At 39.5% G+C, this 18,297-nt stretch overlaps 3 protein-coding genes across 4 annotated transcripts; all 3 read right to left on the reverse strand.

Annotated features, from left to right (window-relative positions):
* Nucleotides 1-736: 736 nt before the first annotated feature.
* Nucleotides 737-2,546, reverse strand: LOC124412957 (odorant receptor 49b-like). Of its 2 annotated transcripts, none has more exons than XR_006929836.1 (5): nucleotides 1,693-2,517; nucleotides 1,499-1,598; nucleotides 1,307-1,402; nucleotides 1,058-1,206; nucleotides 737-977 (listed from the first exon to the last, which is right to left on the reverse strand). XR_006929836.1 is itself a non-coding variant. In XM_046893210.1 (5 exons), exons 1-5 carry the CDS (start codon nucleotides 2,544-2,546, stop codon nucleotides 927-929), a joined length of 1,257 nt encoding a protein of 418 aa, XP_046749166.1. In that variant the 3' UTR covers nucleotides 737-926. The 2 variants fall into 2 exon arrangements, 1 of the variants encoding a protein (XP_046749166.1); XM_046893210.1 differs by having other exon boundaries at nucleotides 1,058-1,213; nucleotides 1,693-2,546.
* Nucleotides 2,547-3,482: 936 nt separating this feature from the next.
* On the reverse strand, nucleotides 3,483-8,537 carry LOC124413635 (putative odorant receptor 92a). Its single transcript, XM_046894356.1, has 6 exons — nucleotides 8,349-8,537; nucleotides 7,673-8,250; nucleotides 7,497-7,596; nucleotides 7,217-7,315; nucleotides 3,639-3,794; nucleotides 3,483-3,574 (listed from the first exon to the last, which is right to left on the reverse strand). The coding sequence occupies exons 1-6, from the start codon at nucleotides 8,535-8,537 to the stop codon at nucleotides 3,515-3,517; spliced, it is 1,182 nt and encodes a 393-aa protein (XP_046750312.1). The 3' UTR covers nucleotides 3,483-3,514.
* A 5,081-nt stretch (nucleotides 8,538-13,618) lies between these two features.
* LOC124413155 (odorant receptor Or2-like) lies at nucleotides 13,619-15,578 on the reverse strand. Its single transcript, XM_046893542.1, has 6 exons — nucleotides 15,390-15,578; nucleotides 14,478-15,058; nucleotides 14,299-14,398; nucleotides 14,080-14,172; nucleotides 13,844-13,999; nucleotides 13,619-13,755 (listed from the first exon to the last, which is right to left on the reverse strand). Exons 1-6 carry the CDS (start codon nucleotides 15,576-15,578, stop codon nucleotides 13,708-13,710), a joined length of 1,167 nt encoding a protein of 388 aa, XP_046749498.1. The 3' UTR covers nucleotides 13,619-13,707.
* Between the last annotated feature and the right edge of the window lie 2,719 nt (nucleotides 15,579-18,297).

An 18,297-nucleotide genomic window follows, 5' to 3' on the forward strand; every position in this document is an offset into this window, starting at 1 on the left:
CGCTAAATAAATCAGATACACACACACACGCACACACATATCCCTCAGCGGCTTTACAGCGATTCCTCATTCGGTGAAATATCACGAGTTGTAGTAACGCAAAAAAATTTCCAATGACGGCTGATTTGATTGTCTGTCTGCCCGATTAATTTTTATTTTTCACTTTAACGACAGATCTACTATTTCGCCATGTTGTGTTGAAGGGTTCTCTGTGACTCCTGGCAGATTATGATACCTACTTTGAAATTTACGGCGCCAAAAAAATTCTACCCTGATTTTCTTTTTCGCAAATTTCAGCCTCCAATGGACCTGATGCAAGCTGATTCATTTAGTTGTCCACATCGCCTTTACCCCGCGAAGGTGCGTGATCGACAGCGGAGTTTCCTGGGCTTTTTGACTTTACCGGCAACCTTCCCGTGAAATATTCACCCTTGCAAGCAGAACTCTGTGTCCAATGTTGCAGACATCCTCGTTGCTTGTGCTACCAGCAGTTGAGAAAGTCATGATTTTTTTATGAATGTACCAAAAATAGTGAACCTTAGTTTTAAACAAAATAATGTATGTGCCTGAAAATAAATTTGTAGAACGGAGGGAATGAATTTGATTGAAAAAAACCTTGCAGTCATTTTTATAACCATCATCGTCTCACATTACACATGCGAGCTCAGAGTTAATTAGATGTGCAAATTCACTTTCCCTGTTCAGCTTCAGCAAAACGACTATTTCCACTGATGTTTTGAAAGACTCGCTAATCAAATATCGTAATCGAGATTTGACAGGGTTTCACATTGGTGCTGCAATGACAAAAGCGGAAAGAAAAATTCAAAAATTAGGAAGTGTCCACAGGATATGTATTCGAATTGAAATAAGCTCAGTAAATTATTTTTTCGTCAACGTATGGAATTTGCCGATTACGATCATTTGTCCTAATTGAATGATCTTAGCACCGTGAAGAAAGAGACTGCTGATGAGACCATCTGAAAATGAGATACAGGAAGTCAGAGCGGATAAGGATTTACAGTTGAGGTTCCACATGAAATGAAAAGGCAACACAAACCGATGCAAAAGTTTCCAGAGACAAGTACATGAATTTGCCAGCTGTCAGTCGGATCGGTTTTTGAGCTCGCAGAATCACAATTTGAATGGATTTTTGAAGGTCACTTGGCCACTGATACCACGGGACAAAGTAAGCAGCGTCTGCAATTGCTTGGCTCTTTTTGAGCCAAGAGTTGTTTTTTCATGATGCTATAGAGAAAATAATAATTTTCGCAAGCCTACGATTTACTATTTTGCTCGGAGAACTTACCTCTGTCATCAGGACGTCCGGTGGCCAGTTGCATATTAGGAGTTGAACTACTCCGATGACAATCTGCGAAGAGTACTTGAATTTGTCCTGGTCATTCTGAAACAACATTTAAAATTTTTCCCATTTAATTTGCAAACGATAAGTAAGAGATCCGAATACCTTCCGACTTTTACGCTAAATTTCGTAACTTACCCCTGTCAATTTAAATCCGACAGCTGATAAGATGTAAGTACTCCCAACAAGTTGTGTGAGAAATATGATGTTTGTTAAGTGTTCGATGTGCATGCATATTCTGGAAATAAAATTTATGACTTATCAATCATGGTGTTAGTAGTTTATTATTCTCGATTTCTCCGATCACCGTAAGGAAAGTAACACAGACTCACTTGAAAATGATTCTGTGATAATTAAGACAAGAATTAAGTTCAGACGAAACCGATGTTTCCACAGTATCATTTATTCGTATTTCTGGCCTTCGATCTACTATTGCTTGGTTATAGTGGTTACAGATTCGAGGAATGATTTCACCGCTCTTGTAATTCCTTCGAATCTTCATCGACTGTTCCATACTCCTGAATCGATTCTGGATAACTTTCAAGTGTCCGCAGACGGTTGCTATCAAAAGTGGTCCAGCCATATCAATGCCGACACAAGTCACGCCGACATTAAGCATACTAAAAACCTGAATGAAGTAGAGAATTTCGTAGCAAGGTGACTGATTTACCTCGAAAAAAAAGGCGTAGGGTAAAATTCTGGTCACGTTTGAGTTACTGTCGTGTAAATTGAGGAAGAGTGGCGCGATTGTGTAAAAAAATATTGTGAATATGCACTGCGACAGAAAGAAGAAGGTGAGGTTTTTTGCTCCTTTCATTTGCGAACTGACACATCGACGTTCATCGCCAGACGCACTTTTCCAGAGATCGTCAAGGATCTGTAATATTTCTTGCATATTTCCCCGCAACCAGTAGGCAATCAGGTAACGTACAAGTCCTCCGAAAAGGGAGATTATCAAGGCGAAGGACTCGATTGCTGTCTCCAAAAAAGCCGCGTGAATAACAAAATCGTAGATGTAGGCCGAAGTGTGAAGTATCAGAGCTGCGCCGGAAATGATGGTCAAGCCGTAGCTGAGGAGCTTCTTCGAGGGAATATCATCGTCCATCGGAATGGTTCCGGAAAATTTTAGCAGAGCCACATTCGTACGAATCGCCTGACTGAATGAGTCAGTTTTGGCTGTAGTCATTTCTAGCTCTGTTATTTGACCAGTTGGTCTCGTGTCTGGTTAAATGACTGCAGAATAGAAGAATCGTGCTTCAATGACGTTTGACTGATAATATTTACCCGAAAAATCAAGACTACTTACTTCTCGATTGTTCGAATCTGACTGATGCTTGTGATGCGTGCTGAGAGATTGAAATCACGGGCACAAAGAGCCGAAAACGATTCAAGTATTTGATTTGCGCATGCGCTACCCCTTCCACTTTCATACTTTCATACTTTCATGGATAGAAAAGTATCTAGACAAGTTACTAAAGAAAGTCACAAGGTTTCTGCCTTCTTTGCAACGGCGTCATCCTGCATGAGTTACCGTACGAGGGGCGTGGATAATGAGTGCAGAAAATTGTTTCATCACTTGTGGTGCATGATGTGATGCATCGAAAAAGAGAAAGTAATAATGTACTTTTGCGGATAAAACGGAGAAATTGTATTTGTAAGACGAATACATATTTCAGAAACGAGTCAGCACTAGTAGATACTTCACGTTAATTTTGCGATTTCCCGTGGAGGTGAGAATAAGTTCTTATTCATGTTCCAGTAACAATTTGGAATACATATACTGAGAGCAAACGTCTGGCGCAGGTGCGTCATTTTTTATTCACGTGAGTTGGACTGTGACTTGAATCGCTAAGCTTAGAAGAGCAAAAGCTTAAGGCGTTTCTCAACTTGGTAAACTAATGTGTGGGTGGGCGTTCTGTGCCTATCGGCTATGTGCGCAAAGTTTGTTAACTGCACTTGTGGCAGCTATAGAAAGAACAGTTTGCCCAGTGACTATGCATTTTCTTACACTGCACGGGAATTCGCGAGTTTGCATGCCTCAATATGAATACCAGTGACTTGAACTTTCATGAAAATTGTTAGAAAAACATCGAATATGATTCAAGTTTTTACAGATTCGTTAGGAGTTTGTAACTGTAAATACATGCACGTCATTTAGGTGGCAGAATAGATGGTCCTCAGCAACATGAATATTGACACCGCAGAAGAGATAATCTGAAATCAAGCTTTATTACATCTCCATGACCCGTTTATAGGCGATAGTGTAATAGTAACTTACGGAAGCTAAAGTTCCCAGAGAGTATGTAACAAATTTTCCAGCGGTTAAACGCGCTGGACGTTGGGATCGTGCCATCATAAACAAAACCATGTTCCTGGTACGGATCGAACAACGGTACCAAGGAATTGCGTAAATCGATTCTGCCACCATGGTGCTCTGCTGGGAAAAAGCTAAGTCAATTACCGAAAATAATCGAATCCCAAAATGACTGGGCACGAGACTATTATATACTGACTTCGGTGATGAGGCACTCCGTTGGCCAACATGAGATGGCCAGTTGGCCAATGGCCAATAAGAAGGTGCTGAAGAATTTGAAAATTCCTAATCCTTGCATCTGTGAGAAAACAAAATATACTCAAATTAGAATGAATTTTATTTTCACTTGAACCACGTTGAAGTGTTTTTTCATAAGAAAAAAAGTACAAGTAGAGGAAATCCATATGGTTGCATGTGGTGGTTAATTAAAAATCTCCAAAAGATGTAATCTAGTAACGAATGCCATGGTTTCATCTCACCCTTGTCAGTCTTGCTGCTGAAATGCCCAACATGTAAAGTCCGCCAACAGCTTGCGCCAAATTGGCGTAGCAAACAGCCTCCTCCAATTGCGCGCAAAAACTAGAGTGTACAGAAAATGAGCAGTGTAAGATATCCCAAAAAATTTACGTGGCAGTTTCAAAAACTTCACACGTACTTCATTACGATTTGGTGACGCAAAGTGCACTTTCTCAGAGTTTTTTCAGCATATTGATCAATGCGTCGGTCGTTGTGTCTTGACTTCTTATTGGCAATGTTGGCAAGCCAGTTTTGTATTAATGTGAGCTGCCCGCAAGTGTGTAAAGCCAAAAATGGACCGACGAGATCACAGCCGATTATTGAGCAGAGACAGACGGAAGTCGAAGCTGATTGGACGGCGAAGATAATTTCATATCTTGGAGAAACTGAAGGGTCCATGTTTATTTGGTATGGCCAAGATCTGCTGCTGGCCACTGCACCTGGCGTAACCTGCTTGATTATGAGGGGAAATATCCACATGGCGGCTCCAAAGACTTTCGTTAGGCATAGGCCAAGACTGAGCAATTTTGCTCGATTTGTCCATACAGAAATGATCCTCAAATCGATCGGGCTTGCGTCCTGCCACAAGGACTCGCACGTTGACATCAGACGCCATATCTTATTGCGATTCCAGGCAATGACGATCATTCGAAATCCTGCTCCAAGCACTCCAGCCACAGTGTTCAAAGTGTCGATTGCCTTGTCACGGCCAAGATTCTGTGCCTCAAATAAAAGAGCGTAATTATTACCAATTATTAATGGTAATTATACCACTATTAGTGGTTAATAGTGAAATTGAGTGACCTGAAAATATCAGGATTGCTTTTCTCTGCGTACTAGTCGAGCACTTACCGTAGAGAGCAACAGATGAATGACTGAGATGATTATGCTACTGACGCACAGAATTGTGAACGAAGTTAAGAAATTACTGAGAAATTTTTTCCAAATGGTTGGAGGTCCATTCAGAGGAAGGATACCGAAAAATTGAAGGGACAATTTTATTATACGCGCCAGATCATCGAAAGATTCTTTTTCCGGCATTGTTATTATTTAATTAAGATAGTAACTGCAATGTAGACACCAAGAAGAACGAACATGCGAAATGTTTTGACTGCATGCGAATAATTCAACAACGTGAAGTCCCTTCGGTGGATTAACAGCGTACTAACTGAGTTCTGTCACTTTCAGTTGCAACGTCGATGAAGGTTTGCTCCGATAGGGTAGAGGAACGTGATACGAATCTTAATTACTGCATAATTTAATGAATCACCCCATTAGATAATGACTAGTGTCGTTAACTGACGTGAATAGTTGACAAGCTATCCTAAATATCTCATGCAAGTATATAATTATTTGTCCGCTATTGAAGCTTAACACTGAATGGATGTGACAGTGTCGTAAAATTGTCACGTGTACTTGAAATTGCCTGATGATACCACTGAAAAACTTCACTCCATTCATTATTAACAACGATCTTGCCAAAGGGCTATGTGAAAAAGAGTAATTGCAATGTGAAAACTTCCACGCTGTTCAGTACAGCAATTAAAGTATCTTTTCGAAGACATTTGTCGGTTGGAAAATATCCTCTACGCATTACTTCTGTTTCAAGTACTACTAAAAAATTACATTTATTATCAAGTCGATCGGTAGGTGAAGAAACGCGACTCTATTAAAAATTGATGACTCTGATTTTCGATCGATCACGATGCAGCATGCAGACGAATAATTCACCCTAATATTTAGGTGCACGAATCACTGTAATTCACCTAACTACAACGTTTCCGTTCAAAATTAAGGCACGCCTATCGATCGCGTTATACAATCGCATTTATATTTCAGTCCTTATTTTCAACGGAAATCCCGGATTTAAGCAACCAACAGTGCACTTCGAATAATTTAACAACGCGAAGCGTCTTCGGTGGATGAAGAGTGCTAACTGAATTTAGTCACTTCTAGTTGCCGCGTCGATGGAAGTTTTCTCCGACAGGGTAGAGGAACGTGATGCGAAGCTCACTTACTACATAATTTATTGAGTCACCCTATTACATAATGACGTGTGTCGTTGAGTGAAGTAAATAGTTGACGAGCTATCCTAAATATTTTACGCACGTATATAATGAATTCTCCATTATTTTAGCTTAATTCCAAGGTAAAACCATTCAACAACGTACTTTTGAAATTGACACAATGGATGGATATGAATGTACAGAAAATTGTTACGTGTACTTGCAATTTTTAGATGGTATCATTGAAAATTTCACCTCATTCATACATAATGACCTTGTCGAAAAGCTGTGTAAAAAGGAGTAATTGCAATGTCAAAACTTCCACGCTGTTTAGTACAGCAAATAAAGTATCTTTCCGCAGGCATTTCGGTTCAAAAAATATTATCTACACATTGCATTCAATTCAAGTACACCCACAAGATTACATTTGTCATCAAGCTGATCGATTGATTCTCAAAACAATGTTCCAATGATATATGATTATAAGACAGTTGCATTTTCTTTCATTGCACAGGAATCCGCGAGTTTGCAGGCGCTAATGTAAATACTAGTTACTTAAACTTTCGTGAAGCTTGTTAATGGGAAAAAAACCAATCAAATATGATTTAAATTCTTACAGATTCGTTCGGAGCTTGTAACTATAAATACATTTGCACATCATTCAGGTGGTTGAATAAATAGTCCTCAGCAACATAAATAGTGACATCGCAGAAGAGGTGATCTGAAATCAAGCTTTCTTAGATTTCCATGACCCGTTTATAAGTGATGGTGTAATAGTAACTTACGGAAGCTAAAGTTCCCAAAGAGTATATAACAAATTTTCCAGCGGTTAAACGCGCTGGACGTTGGGATCGTGCCATCATAAACAAAACCATGTTCCTGGTACGAATCGAACAACGGTACCATGGAATTGCGTAAATTGATTCTGCCGCCATGGTGCTCTGCTGGGAAAAAGCTAAGTCAATTACCGAAGATAATCGAATCCCAAAATGACTGGGCACGAGACTATCATATACTGACTTCGGTGATGAGGCACTCCGCTGGCCAACATGAGATGGCCAGTTGGCCAATGGCCCATAAGAAGGTGCTGAAGAATTGGAAAATTTCTGATCCTTGCATCTATGGAAAAACAAACGATACTCGAATTAGAATGATTTTTGTTTTCACTTGGACTACGTTGAAGTGTTTTTCCGTAAGAAAAAAAGTACAAGCAGAGGAAATCCATATGGTTGCATGTGGTGGTTAATTAAAAATCTCCAAAAGATGTAATCTAGTAACGAATGTCATGGTTTCATCTCACCTTTGTCAGTCTTGCTGCTGAAATGCCCAACACGTAAAGTCCGCCCAAAGCTTGCGCCAAATTGGCGTAGCAAACAGCCTCCTCCAATTGCGCGCAAAAACTGGAGTGTATAGAAAATGAGCAGTGTAAGATATCCCAAAAAATTTACGTGGCAATTTTTAAAATTTCACACCTACTTCATTACGATTTGGTGACGCAGAATGTACTTTCTCAAAGTTTTTTCAACATGTTGATCTATGCGTTGTTCACCGTGTTCTGACTCTTTCTTCGCAATATTGGTGAGCCAATTTTGTATCAGTTTGAGCTGCCCGCAAGCGTTTAGAGCCAAAAATGGACCAACGAGATCACAGCCGACTATGGAATAGAGGCAGACAGTAGCGGAAGCTGACTGAATGACGTAGATAATTTCATATCGCGGAGACAGCGAGGAATCCACATTTATTTGATATGGCCAAGACCTCGTGCTGACCACTGCACCCGGCGTAACCTGCTTAATTATGGGGGAAAATATCCACAAGACGGCTGCAACGACTGTCGTTAGGCACAAGCTAAGACTGAGCAATTTTGCTCGATTTGTCCATACAGAAATGATCCTCAAATCGATCGGGCTCGCGTCCTGCCACAACGACTCACACGTCGACATCAGACGCTGGATCTTAACGCGATTCCAGGCAATAAAGATCATTCGAAATCCTCCTCCAAATAGTGCAGCTACAGTGTTCAAGGTGTCGATTGACTTGACAAAGCCAAGATTCTGTTCCTCAAATAAAAGAGCGTAATGATCGATGGTGGAATTGAGTAATGCGAAAAAAAATTTGATCGCTTCTCTCTATGTACAAGTTAAGCACTTACCGTAGAGAGCATGAGATGAATGACTTGAACGATGATGCTACTGATGCACAAAATTGTGAAAGCAGTTAGAAATTTACTGAGTCGATTTTTCCAGATTGTCGGAGGTCCGTTTAGAGAAAGGACGCCGAAAAATTGGAGAGAACATTTGATTATGCGCGCCAGACCGTCGAAAGATTCTTTTTCCGTCATTCTCATAATTGAAAGGAGATAGTAATTGTAGATACCAGAGAGTATGAACGTTCGAACTGTTATGACTGCGAATAATTCAACAACGTGTGAAGTCTCTTCGGTGGATGAAGAGTGCTAACTGAGTTTAGTCACTTCCAGTTGCAACATCGATGAAGGTTTTCTCTGACAGGGTAGAGCAAAGTGATGCGGAGCTTAATTGCTGCATAATTGAATGGATCGCCCTATCAGATAATGACTTGTATCGTTAACTCACGTTCTCACGTAAATTGTTGACAAGCTATCCTAAATATCTTACGCAAGTGTATACTTATTCCTTCACTATTGAAGCTTAATTCCATGATAAAACCCGTCAACATTCGATTGCTGAAATTCACACAATAAATGGATGTGACAATGTCGTAAAATTGTCACGTGTACTTGAAATTTTCAGATGATATCATTGAAAAATCTCATCTCGGTCACAAACAATGATCTTGTGAACAGGCTATGCAAAAGGACTCATTGCAAAGTTAAAACTGCCACTCTACTTGTTGGGTAACGCAATTAAAATATCTTTCCGATGACATTTGTCGGTTTAAAAAATATTGTCTTCATCTTACTTTCATTGCAAATATTACTACAAAATTACATTCATTATAAAGCTGATCCATTGATTCCCAAAACAATATTTGAATAACATATAATTATAATCAGGGATTGTACAGCTTCTTCAATCTCCTTTTACATAAATTGTATTCCAATGAATTAGCCGCTGCTGTTGTGCTACAGTAGGATTAATATTATAGTTGTTCGAATATACAATGCCTACACCGAACTTATAATTGATGCAAAATCAATGAAAAGGATACGGCGCTTGAAACGATCTGAAAGTGTAAAGTCCAGCAGGGTAAATATGAACAAATTGCGATCTGGATTTCGCCTGAATACAAGGTGAAACGGAAGATGATACTCACTGAGTAGAAAGCCTCTAAAGACAGAGGCAAGAATTTTCCAGCGGTTAGCTGCGCAGGCTGTTGTGATCTTGCCAGCATTATCTCGATCGCAGTTTTGTCGCGGGGTGAATAAAGGTACCAGGGCACTCCGTAAACTGCCTGCGCTATGTCGCTGCTCTAGATCCGATTGAGCAGAATTCAATCAGCTATGGTACATTTCCATTCGATGATACATTGCAGAGTGTACTTACGGAGAAAGCGAGGTTTTCCGCTGGCGAGCACAAGTAGTAAAGACCGGCAACGGACGAAAGAAGTGGCCCAAGATATCGGTAAGATCCCAAACCCTGAAGTAACGGTGAATGAAAGTTGTAAAGACGTCCATTTGCCAGTTAGATCACACTTGACGGTGAAATTCAAACGTGGATACTCACCTCTATTAGCCTCGCCAACGCAATCGCCAATATATACATCCCAGTAACGACTTGTATCAAGTTTATATATTGAACGACCTCCTCTAGCTTGGCACAAAATCTGTGAACAGTGAGGGTGCCGGCATTCGTAATTATTACCTTCAACCTCCCAAGGAGCAGAAATTGAAATTACTCACGCCATGATGACCTGGTGACGATGAATGCACTTCCTCAATCTGATTTCTACTCTCTCTTCGTTTTTCACTGGGTTTGATTTCTCGTTAATAGACATCTCCAGAAGCCATTTGCGTATAACGGCCAGTTGGCCACATACGTTCAAAGCCAAAAGGGTCCCGAACATGTCAGCGGCGACTACATGCGTGGTGCCGACGTAACCGATCAGCACTTGGAGAGTGTACTTGATCTCATATTCTGGGCTTGGAACGGAGTACTCCTTGAATCGGAACGGGTAGTGTCTAACTGTAGAGTTCGAGACAGACGAGATTTGCTTTATTGTCGAAGTAAGGACGAACAGAGTGATGGAAAGTTGCGCAGCGCAAAAGTAAGTCGTGCTGAAGAGCTTAGCTCGATGGGCCCAAATCGATGTCACTTTGAAATCTGTTGGGTCGGTCTGGTCCCAAAATGTTTTACAGAATTCGAAAAACCGCACGATTTTTCGACGGTGAAGAGCGGCAAAAAATATTCTCGATTGTCCTCCTACTGCTGTGATTAGGATTATCAGCGCTTCTAGCAATTCGTCCACTGTATGGCTCTGCGGAAATTAGAGATGCGAGATTCACGTTATTACGCTTTTCAAAACACTTCGAAAATAAATTCTTGGTGTAAATTTCCTAAAAGTCATAAATTTTTTCAGTTTGTATACATCGCGTCACAGCAAGAATACACTGATGATTGAAAATTTATTGAGTGGTGGAAAAAATTTGTTCAATCATGAAAATCAACGATCGTTCGGGAAATTGTCAAACGTGTAAACTTTGGTCGTACCTAAGCTATGAGAAAGCCGAAGTAATTAGATCTAAACAGAAACAATATCCAGTTCTCAGCTCACCTGATACAGTATGTAATTCACTTGCGGGATAGCAACATACAAGCCGTGCAGCAGCGGGGAAAATGCAAGGATTCCAGTGAGGAGCGATTTCCAGGACGTCAATGGTTCGTCAAGTGATCCACCGATGGGCAGAATGCCGGAAAATTGAAAATAGAATTTTGCCAGCCAGAAATAATCCCAGAAGGACTTTTGCACGGCCATCGGAGCGTTTCGTTTAACCATAAGGGTTTTGATTTTGCAAACTGGATAGCGAATCGGTTCAAATCGCAATCGCGGAGAACTCAGAGGGAGATGAGCAGCTGCTCCCAAGAAAGACAAGCTTGAACTGAATTTTGTGAGCCACACGCACGAAACCAGCAGAAACTTTGGCGCGGACTTCTACAGGCGAACTTATTATCCCCTCCACGCCCTTTCCAGTATTATACATGCAATACGGACGATTTTGGCGAAGACTCTCTGTGCATGTGGTCGAAGCTCCGCCCTGCGAGCAATCGCCAGGTCCGTAAAGATAAACGGTGAGGAATGGTTCATACGAACGATGGTCATGCGAGTGGTGATCACAGTTGCACCATGGGCGCCAAAGGTCCCTCACTTGGACGTATTTTAGACAGCATCCTAAGTCATTTCAAGACCCACATTTTGAGATTTCTAGTTTTCGAATCAAATTTACCTTGTCGTCGACTATTCGATATGCGCGTGAATGAAGAAACGCTTTTTTTTTTGCAGAGAAGTTAGTGTCTCCTGTCAACTTCACGATCTAAAATTGCAAATCGACTGGTAAAAATTTTTTGCAGGTAACGCTATGAGCTTTGAAGGTACACAGCCAGTGTATGACCTGTATAGTGGGATAGTGGCAGTAACAGGAAGCTGGAGACGTCTTATTAGAACGATAATTATAATTTTTCTAATTTTTATAAAAATAGCTCTCTCGGTGGAGAAGAGTTCATTATTGCCAATATAAAAACGCTCTGTCTGATATGCAAGCAAAAATCACGAGATCGGATCATTACGCGTCTTGTGATTCAAAGTTCAAAAACGTTGATTTAAAATTCAGATTCAACGGAATGCGACTTGAGAATCGGAGTGCATTTAGACTTATTAGGCGGGCTGCCGTTCCGGATCGAATAGCCAGGCCCAAATAGAAGTCAATAAAACTATTTATGGGCATGGCTATTTTCATAATGTGGCAAGATAACGTATTTTATATTGTGCTAATTTACTGTAACATGACTTGCAGTCAACGCAGTCATGTTTCTCAATTAATTGTAACAGGCTTACAATGATCGTGATTTTTAATTTTTTTACCGACGGAATATTCTTATTCATTTACCACCGACGTGGCATTCAACTATTCAAACTTGAGCCGATTATAATGTATCGATCTCGTGATATGGTGTATCCACTGACCCCATGCGGAATGCAGTAAGTATTTCACACTTCGTTTCCGCATCTCGAAATTCGCTGTCAGTAAAATTTCGCCTCATTCTTCATAGCAGTTATTGTAAAACGCGGAGATCAAATTTAAGATATTTACAGGAAATAGATGCGGTTTGTAACTGTATCGCCCGACAATCCACGGCCTTATAACTGTATGGACATCATGTGTACGAGTAGATACAATTCAGGAGAAAACTCATGAAATACTGGTTGCTGGACGTTACCTTCATTCATTATTCACCAATATCTGACCACGGGCTGTGAATAGTTTTTCAAACTCTATAAGGGCGACGAGCACTTGCTTTTCGCTGAATAATAATCATTGAATACCCAGACGTGCAATTTACGCAATTTTTTGAATACGTCGCGCGACCACGACGCTCGTATTGGGAATCCACACATCTGTCGATCGTGACTGATTAGTATTAATATCGCAGAGCAAAAAACAAACAAAAAAGAAACCAGATCGTACCATCGCCCTTTTGTCGGTCTTAACAGTCGTCGATTTCATTATGCAACATGCATTATGTCTATAGTTTCCACGAATATCCGCGCTTCAACTCAATTCAACACGCGATGGTGCGACGCCATGCTGCGTGCTTCGCTGTTTGCTTGCTCAATAGTCCAAGGATTAAGATTGAGAACTTTTTACCTGAGAGTAAAATAACGACTCATTGTTTTTACGAAAAATTCTATGAAACGAATGATTTTAGTTTCATATCTTTCTTAGTTTCGGTTTCCGGGTGCTTTGAAGGAAGGACAAGTTATTGTGATTGTTTTGCACATGTCGTGCACTTGGACGATTTATGAAACTTTGGTACTTCGTACATATGTGATCTAAAAAGAAATTCGTGCTTTCTTTGAATTATCTTCTTACTGTGGATTTAAAATAAGTACATGAATTATCATTTAAAAATATCTATAAATTATTTCAATAAACATTTTATACTATAAAACTTTTATTCGAATTCCATATTGTGGTTCATAAATTGTAGCTCATAAATTATCAATGCAGATCTACTTTCTGCACGCAATTTACACTTTTACATTCCTAAATCTAAAATACCGGTTAAAGGGGATCCTTGAACAGAATCTTATTTATACACTGCGTTGCGCTATTAGATCTATACAATCGCTTCTCTTTGGTGCAAATAAATGGCATCAAAAGAAATCACACTGGCTCTCGAACAGTGTTTTGTACTTGTCTCTGTAAAATAAATACCGACTTTTTCAATGAACTCGTTTTCTTAGTGCGATCGTGTTAAGGTATTTTGACCACATGTACAAGTACGAATTCAATTTATGCATACAAGATCCGCAATTCATAAACTGCGCAGAAGCATGCAGAAGGATATACCGCTGGATGTTATCTGAAAGAAACTTCAATGAGACGTTCATACGGTTAAAATTTATGAAATCCATTGAAGAATAATAAGTCTGAATCATTGTTCGACGTACGGAAGAAAATGCCTCCAAGGATAATGGTATGAACTTTCCTGCGGTGAGTATCGCAGGACGCTGAGATCTTGCCATCAGAACTGCAACCATAGTTTTCACCCGGGGCGATCCATCATACCATGGGACTTCGTAGATTGCTTGCGCTATTTCAGTGCTCTCAAGACGGTGGATCAAGATAATTGGGACTTGAATTTGACAGTTTTATACCTGCTATCCAACCATATGTAGGTACTCACTTCGTAAGAGAGAGTATCCGATGGCCAACAAGAAAGGAAAAGCCCGTTGATGGACAAAATGAATGTTGCGAAATGTCGAAACGATCCCGAACTCTACAATAATTTATCATCCGTTATATGAGAAGATGGACATTTGAATAGGATTTTATTTTAATTTTTTTGTTGTTCGTATGCTTTAATGGAAACTACTACATAAGCGAAGAGTATTATAAGCTTCACCTTCGTGAAGCTTGCCGCGGAAAGTGCCATGATGTACATCTCAGTGATGATTTGTATTAGATAGTTATACTGAATCACATTTTCCAGTTCGGAACAAAGTCTGTAAAAAAATTAATCAAAAGTAGAAAAATCATCGCCAAGATAGTTGTTCTAAACAGTTGTGTAGAAGGAATTCCTACTCCAGAACGATTTGATGGCGGCGAATGCACTTCTTCAAGCTCTCTTCGAGACCTTCGTTAATGTTTCCTTTCATTTCGCTAAATTTTTCTTTCGACGAATTATCTCTGAGCCACCTTTTGACTAGAGCGAGTTGTCCACAGAGGTACAGAGTTAGTATCGTCCCAGTCATGTCGCAAGCAGCGATGTACGACATGCTGCAGAAACAGCAAATCACTTGAACAGCGTACTTGATTTCATATTCTGGACTAGGAGTCGAATCCTCTTGAGGTGTGAAGGGGTAATATTTTGTTGTGGAATTTTCAGGCAATGAGAACTGTTGGAGCGTCGCAGTAACGACGAACACTGTCACCAGACAATTTGCGGCACAGAAATACATCGTACTGATGATTTTAGCCTGTCTTATCCATGTTGAAATTAGCTGGCGGTCTGCAGGAACGGATTGATCCCACAATTCCTCGCAGGCCGTAAATAAACGTGTGATTCTGTGACGATATATCGTAACGAAGATCGATCTGGTTTGCCCAGTTAGAACAGCGGTCATGATCAGCATGGCTTCGAGCAAATCATCTGTGTTGTAATTCTGCATCAAACAGAGGTAGCCGGATCACTTGTGGACCAATGATTGACGAGAGATGATGAAAGATAACGATATCACAGAAAATATTCAGAATTTCAAGTGGCTGATCACTGTTTGGTCAATTATAAGGTTGCTCTGATATCATTTTCAAATGATCAATTAGTGGTAAAAAACTTTTCTGTTTCTATTAATTTATCGATCATTCGGTAGTTTTGGCTCAACTTTGACCAATCAGTTAACAATAGCACAGGCTGAAGTAATATCAAAATACTGTATTATTATTAACTTGGAAGAAACTTGTCAGAGAAATCAACATTTTTAGTTTACAGCTTACCCGAAACAGTATGAAATTTATTTGAGGTATGAGCACGAAGAAGCTATACAGCATTGGAAATACTGCAAGAAATTGAGTGAGAAATTTTTTCCACAAAAACGATTCACCGCTGATAGGAAGAATGCCCGATAATTGAAAAAATAATCTTGCGAACCAAAAATGATCCCAGAAAGAATCTTGACCAGACATTATTGCAGAGCCTCGAATAAATGTAACAGTATAATTTATTGCTATAACAAGTATTGGTGAGGAAAGTCCAACTGTTGAGCTAAAGAACTCGCGAGAGATGAGTTGCTATGAAGAAAGGCAAAACCGAACTGAATTCTGCGAGCAATAGGCACAACGCCTGGAAGAACTTTGGTGCGGACTTCTGTGGGCGCAGTTATTATCCCCTCCGCTTCTCTGACGGTTTCACATATGCAAAGGAGTCGTTTTTTGCGAAGACTCTCGTTGCTAGTATCCCCGCTAGCTCCACCCCGTCGGCAATTGTCAAGTCGGCACGAACGAACAATGATGAAGTAATGAATAGTTCACGAAGTTGCTCGAGACGGCGTCGTTTTCCTAGTCCAGTCGAGTTGACGATGATAATGTAGTGACATAAGTGGGATGAGACGGAAATCTGAAGAGATTTATTTACAACGCGAAGAATCGTCCGAAAGGTGATCATTAATTTTATAATATAATTCCTACGGTCATAGACATAATAGCAGATCAAAGCTTCTAATTAAAATGAAATGTTAATGAATTCGCTTTTTCTTGTATGCCATTCCCATTGATGATTCCGTAAACTTATATCATGATCAAAGACTGATGCAGATTGATCGTTGATTTTTGACTACGTGGTAAACAACCCTGTCGTCTCAGGATCGATAGTGCCTATCTTGCTAGTTATATGCGAGCATTGCAGTCTCCGTTAAAAGTCTATTTTTTCCAATCTTCTAGCAGCTAGAAAATATTTGTATCAAGCTGACACACTGAACCACTTCTCTCAAATTGCGCATGAAGAAACACGTATTCGTTCACGTTCCGTGTTCTGTCTAATTGCTTTCAATCATTCGTTGACATTTCTGACCACTGTTAGTTTAATTCGAAAGTTTGCAGTTCATACTTTACTACGGCTCTGAAATAATGGTATATTTGTTTAGATTTGAATGCATGAGAACTTGTCGTCAAAACTTTAAAAGAGGCCAATAAAAATGAATATTTCAGGCAAAAATACGGAACAGATTTCATTTGCTAGGGAATTCAACCCGTTGAACTGCTACTGCAATCAAGTTCAATCGGCACGAAGAACGGTTTAATGGATGAACCTACGCTCAGAAGCTCCATATTTTTGGGCAAAGAAACATCCCTAGAAATTTGAGCAATATCTGTGATCCAGTGGTCTGATACCCACACTCCTTGTAAGTTGAGTAATTTTCAAAGCTGTATGTTTGGTTGAAAATTCGAATAAGCGTCACAATTTCCACTTTCCTCCTGCGTATATCGCCTGCAAATGCAATTATTTTATTTCAATTTTTCATCTCAATTTTACTGTTTTATCAAAGTTTTTAAACAATGATACGAATGAAGAAATACAACGCAATCTGCATTGTTACTTAAAATCTACACAAACTATTGAAAATGATACGAGATATGCCGCATTGAGAAAGTATCTGAAAATAATAAAAATAACAGTAAACAGCACATCTATTCTTTCTAATTACGTAGAAAAAAGTCTCTAGATCAGACAGTGTCGTGAATTTCATTTTATAAGACGCTTTAATTCCTCGGATATGATTTCATCTACGGTTTTCAGCAGCAATGTTGTCAACAAAGATCGATAATATCGATGTTCAATATAATCAGAAGCGAAAATTCAGAGCGAGACTAAACTTCGCAGACTAATAGTAAAAGTTGCTACCGTGAAACGCGGACCGTGCAGTTTTGTAGGTGCGCTTATTATTTCCTATGCACATCCCTTGCAGAATTACACATGCAATACTCATGATTGTAGTGAATACCTTCGGTGTATTCGTTCGTAGTCTCGCCATAGGGTAATTGTTAGGTTAGCAAGGATGAATGGGGAACAGTAGCAAAGTAATCAATGGCCGCAAATTTTTATATATAGACATTTTAAAACAAGCATTATCAAAGGCATCACTGAGCCAACCTATACTATATTGCAACATTTGGAGTAAGATAAATGAGAAAAACGTCCTTGCAAACTTGCGCGAACTTTGTTAAAAAATGTGAGATTCATGTTTATGGTCAAATTTATAACCGCAGCCGTTTAAAGTTATGTTTTTTATTCTGATGTGCTGTTTAGAATAAATGGCTTACTTAACTTTAGACTAACATTTGAAATTCCAAACATATGATGATGGATCTACCACTGAAAATGGGATAAAACACGTCATGCCGACAATCACTGATTAGTACTAGGTACCATTATAAAGAGCGATTATATCATAACTACACTTACGATTAGGTCGAAAAGGACAATAACGGATGCGCAGCTATACCTTACATTATGTAAATAGTTTTCACGAACAATTGCATTGTCTACTGACTTGCGTAATTTTTTACCAACAAACGAATTGACGTGCATTCTATCCTAATTATGCAATCAAAAGATGTTAATGAAAAGCGACTAATTCTGTAAAGCCCTGTTCTATATTTTTTTATGTTGAGGTCATATCTTGGATTGAAAAAATATCCGAGCTTTTCAACTCTTCTGGCGAATCAGTAATCGTAGCTCATTGTAAGAACAATTATCAAACTGGTATATACCCACGATCGAGAACACAGGTACATATTACTGCTAAGCTTGAAACACGCCATACATAAATTACTTAGAAACTGCTTAAGACCATGCAAAAGGATACGCCACTCGATGTTATCTGAAAGTAATTTGAAAAGCGCGGTG

Source organism: Diprion similis, chromosome 12 (assembly GCF_021155765.1).
Source record: "Diprion similis isolate iyDipSimi1 chromosome 12, iyDipSimi1.1, whole genome shotgun sequence".
NCBI lineage: Eukaryota > Metazoa > Arthropoda > Insecta > Hymenoptera > Diprionidae > Diprion > Diprion similis.

Coding starts and splice junctions, on each gene's coding strand:
- LOC124412957 (XM_046893210.1), bottom strand. CDS start 2,546: ATGACTACAGCCAAAACTGACTCATTCAGTCAGGCGATTCGTACGAAT. Junction 1,214..1,306: donor CGGACGTCCTGATGACAGAG/GTAAGTTCTCCG, acceptor TGGCTCAAAAAG/AGCCAAGCAATTGCAGACGC. Junction 978..1,057: donor CTCTGGAAACTTTTGCATCG/GTTTGTGTTGCC, acceptor TCTCATTTTCAG/ATGGTCTCATCAGCAGTCTC.
- LOC124413635 (XM_046894356.1), bottom strand. CDS start 8,537: ATGACGGAAAAAGAATCTTTCGACGGTCTGGCGCGCATAATCAAATGT. Junction 7,316..7,496: donor CAGCAGCAAGACTGACAAAG/GTGAGATGAAAC, acceptor GTTTTTCCATAG/ATGCAAGGATCAGAAATTTT. Junction 3,795..7,216: donor CGGAGTGCCTCATCACCGAA/GTCAGTATATGA, acceptor TTTTCCCAGCAG/AGCACCATGGTGGCAGAATC.
- LOC124413155 (XM_046893542.1), bottom strand. CDS start 15,578: ATGTCTGGTCAAGATTCTTTCTGGGATCATTTTTGGTTCGCAAGATTA. Junction 14,399..14,477: donor CGCCATCAAATCGTTCTGGA/GTAGGAATTCCT, acceptor ATTTTTTTACAG/ACTTTGTTCCGAACTGGAAA. Junction 14,000..14,079: donor CGGATACTCTCTCTTACGAA/GTGAGTACCTAC, acceptor CACCGTCTTGAG/AGCACTGAAATAGCGCAAGC.